The sequence below is a fragment of the Scophthalmus maximus genome, chromosome 21, assembly GCF_022379125.1.
Source record: "Scophthalmus maximus strain ysfricsl-2021 chromosome 21, ASM2237912v1, whole genome shotgun sequence".
Taxonomy (NCBI): Eukaryota; Metazoa; Chordata; class Actinopteri; order Pleuronectiformes; family Scophthalmidae; genus Scophthalmus; species Scophthalmus maximus.
The window spans coordinates 5,025,001-5,028,977 of record NC_061535.1 but is presented as its reverse complement, the minus strand read 5'-3'; the positions used below and the strand labels follow the sequence as shown (position 1 = coordinate 5,028,977).

The 3,977-nt window shown below is 56.9% G+C and overlaps 1 protein-coding gene across 1 annotated transcript in view; it reads left to right on the top strand.

Annotated features, from left to right (window-relative positions):
- Window positions 1-611: 611 nt before the first annotated feature.
- The window catches only part of skida1 (SKI/DACH domain containing 1), a 5,325-nt gene continuing 1,959 nt past the window's right edge, over window positions 612-3,977 (top strand). The window contains exon 1 of the mRNA XM_035618923.2: window positions 612-3,977. This exon is cut by the window's right edge and continues 1,959 nt beyond it. Coding sequence (XP_035474816.2) covers window positions 1,227-3,752 — 2,526 coding nt within the window. The 5' untranslated portion in view covers window positions 612-1,226 and the 3' untranslated portion in view covers window positions 3,753-3,977.

Below are 3,977 nucleotides of genomic sequence, written 5' to 3'. Positions count from 1 at the left end.
AGCAGAAGAGTTGAGCCTCGGTCAGTACGACAGCAGCAGCAAAAGCAGCAGCAACAGCATATAGACGTGGTAATGGTGCTCCCCGAGAGTAAAAAGCAAATATCTTTGTTTCAAGCTGCGCTGACTTCACACACACACACACACACACACACACACACACAGACACACGCACGTCGTACGCGTCTGACAAACCCGGGATGTGGATTCACTTCCATACACTAGCACACAGTCCTCCGCATGTATAGGGATCACGACCGCATGCATGTTGATGTGGGCCGTAGGGGAACAGCAAGAAGAAAAAAGAAAAAAAACATTCCAGTCTAATCATGACACTTTGCAGGCTCAGGCTATATCTATTGAGGTTCTACACGCAACTGGGCCGATTGCTTTCAAATGACTTCTTTATTTAGCTGTTGATGCGCCATAATTGCAATTTTTACTTAAACAGCACAGACTGTGTGGAGGGGGATTCTAAACTATTGCAATGGTATGGTGTGTGTGTGTGTGTGTGTGTGTGTGTGTGTCTGTGTTGGGGGGAGGGATGGGGGGTATCCATTTTTATTGCATCACCTGTCAGTATCGTCCAATGGGCGTCTACTCCGGGGGCATTAATTGATGAAGGTGTCTCCAGACTGGCGCACCTCCCCTCTTTGTCATTTTATTTGTAGCTCAACCAGCAGTCAGAGTCGCAGCTGCATTTTAGCTGTTATTCCGTTTCTCTCGGTCTCTAACTCTCTCTCTCTCTCTCTCTCTCCCTCCCCTCCACCCTCACAACTCCCTCCCTCCCTCCCTCTCTCCCTCCCTCTCTCACTCTCTCTCTCCCTCTGCCTATTTTATTCCTCTGGCTGAGGCAGTGGTGTACACCTACCCCTCGTCCTGCTGCCGACCAGAGGGGAGTGGAGCCGGCAGAGGCAGGTAGCTGCAGCCCCCGGCTTGGTGGACGCATCCGTCGCATTCCTCCACCATGCCGGACCGGGACAATAGGCGACGGGTGGATGCTGTCGGCTCATTCAAGCCATGAGACACCGGCAGCTCCTTTTAACTCCGCATGTCAAAGTTTACATTGTCATGACGCAGCAGCAGCAGCAGCAGCAGCAGCAGCAGTGTGGATGGATTAAAGGTATGAGCAGGATGTCTTGAGCCCGCGACCCCCAATGCCATTTACTGGTAAATCCATAACACACTGAGGGTGACTACATGGATTAATACACTGGGATATATGAAACATGGGAGACCTGGAGTGTGGCTTTGAGGAGATGCAAGGCGTGAGGTTAGGATACCTGCTCATCAAGGGCAGGCAAATGTTTGCTTTGTCCCAGGTCTTCACCGACCTGCTGCAGAACATACCCCGGACCACGGTGCACAAGCGCATGGACCACCTGAAGGTGAAGAAGCACCACTGCGACCTGGAGGAGCTGCGGAAGCTGAAGGCAATAAACTCTATAGCTTTCCACGCCGCCAAATGCACGCTCATATCGCGCGAGGACGTGGAGGCTCTGTACTTCTCCTGCAAGACGGAGCGGGTGTTAAAGTCCAACAAAAGGAAAGCGAAAGCGGCGCGCTCCCCCGGGGACGTCGACGCGTCCCCGGGGCTCCTGCGCGCCGACGCCGAGCTGTGGAGGGAAAAAGTTTGGTTCAGTTTGCACGGCGTCCCGGAGACACTTGCGCTCCACAGCAAGACGGGCGGGCGCAGGGAGCTGACTCCCTGCCTCACCGACTCCAAACTACCTCAATTTTACCACAAACCCCACGGACGGGATCACCGCGCGGCGACTAAATCCAGTCACAAACACCTTAAAAACTATGAAACAGCGAAAATAACAGGGAACCACGTTACTTTGAGCCAAAGGCACGCGTTTTTCCGGAGCGCGGTGAGCCGGCAGCCTGTGGTGCTTCAGTCCGCCATCGCTGCTCAGTCCAGGCTCTCGCGCTCTGCCGGCGACCTACTTCACAAAAGGAAGAGGAGGCGCGAGGGGGGCGGCGGCAAGGACAGCGCGAGGCACTCGTGGAGCAGGAGCAGACACGCGCACCACCACGGTCCGCCGGTGCTGCTGGTCCAGCCCAAACCGTCCGGCAGTCACGGGGCTTCTTTCGGCGCCCTCCACCTCGGTCCGGATCTCTACCTTGACCCCAGACCCCACCACCACCACCACCACCAGCACCACCACCATCACCACCACCACCACCACGACCCCGCTGCCCCAGAGGGCTACAGCAGCGACAGCGAGTCCAGCACCTACTCGGATCGGGTGTACCCGGACTCGGACTTCGGGTCCGGCTTCTCCACCACCAGCAACTCCGGGAGCTCGGAGGAGGAGGAGGAGGAGGAAGAGGAGGGCGAGGACGAAGATGACACCCAGTCGGAGAGTTCAGAAGTCAGCTCCGAGGAGGAGGAGGAGAGCTCCTCTCAGTCCGACTCCAGCTCCGTTTCGAGCCGCGTTTCGGTGCAGAGCATCCGGTTCAGGCGGGCCCGGGTCGGTTCTCTCGCCAAGAGTCTCAGCGCCAGTAAAGCACCTTTGCTCCTGCAGCCCACGTTTCACTACAACAACCAGCAGCAACAGGAGAAGCAACAGAGGGCACTGTGCCATGTTGCCACTTCACAGACAGCGGACAGTAGGCAAGGGAGAAGGCAAAAATGTGAATTTATCTGCGGCGAAACTAGGAAGCAGCTGGGACCCATACAGCCACCAAAATTTAAGTCGGCGCCTGTGAGTGAGAGCTTTTTCACTGAGTCCAAAAGGGAAAAGGCGCCCGATGCTGATCCGAGCAGGGTAGAGCTTGTAGCAGAGCTGCCCTCTTATTCGCCGGGACTCAAGGCCTTTCACCCCACAAGGACACCGGGGTATCCCACCAAATGCCCCCCGGGACTGAGCGCACAGTGTGACCAGGACAAAGACGCCAAGCTCCTCAGGTGTACGGAGAAAGGGGAGTCGAAAGCCACGGCCCTAAAACTGCCAACTCCTCCGAAAAAAATTAAGACCGAGGCGGAGGAGTTCTCAGTGACCGCCGCCCCCCACCCGGACGGCGGCAGGACGGCCCGGACACCACCCTTCAACCTCCACAATGTGAAAGTCAAAGTGGAGGACAGCTGGGATGAATATGAATACCACCACCACCACCACCACCACCACGCCGCTGTAGTCAAATGTAAAGGAGACAAGGCAGAGAGCAGCAATGGCCACCACATCGGTGGGGCCACCGTCAAGCAAGGGGACTTTTTCCACAGCGGGATTAAAGCCACAGATAAGAGCCCCGATGTGGGCCCCAGGACCCCGTGTGGCCCTCAGGAATGCAGCGGCACCCAGGACGCGCCGTGCATCGAGGACACGGATCACAGACACAAAAACGGCAAGGCTCCGGTGCCGGGGAACAAGAGACCCCGGGTTTGCAGGACTCAGACCAAACAAAACGCGGCCCGGGTCAACAGGGCTGCCCCTTCGTCTTCCTCCTCCTCCACGTCTTCTCGTTCCGTGGGCGGCGAGGAGGCGTCCGCGGAGGATTTACCGAGCAGACGCAAGCGCAGCGGCGCGAGCAGCGCGGCGTCGGCCGCAAAAACGCCTTTCAGCCTGATGTCGAATTTCCCCAGCCCGCCGTCCCTGGTCGTCGGCAGCGACGGGGATCTGTACCCTGCTTACACCCTGAACTCGCTGAGGGGCCCCGGGCCTCCCCCTCCGTCCCACCCCGTGTGGAGGTGGCAGCCAGGCGTCCACATTCTCCCTCCCCCACATGCTCAGAGAACTAGGAAATACTGAGCTGAGTGGTTTTTTTAAGCAAAACAACAAAAGCCTCCACGGTGTTTATCTCCAACCTCGACGTAACCCGAGTCTTAACGTGAGCCCACCGAAATTGCCCCAAACTTTGTCGGTTTCTATTTTTTTTCTAACCCCCCTCCCTTTTTTTCTGTGAATGGATATACATTCCGCTTTGTTTTGAAGTTTGATAGAGGAAAACCAAGATCCCCCCCCCCCCCCACACAC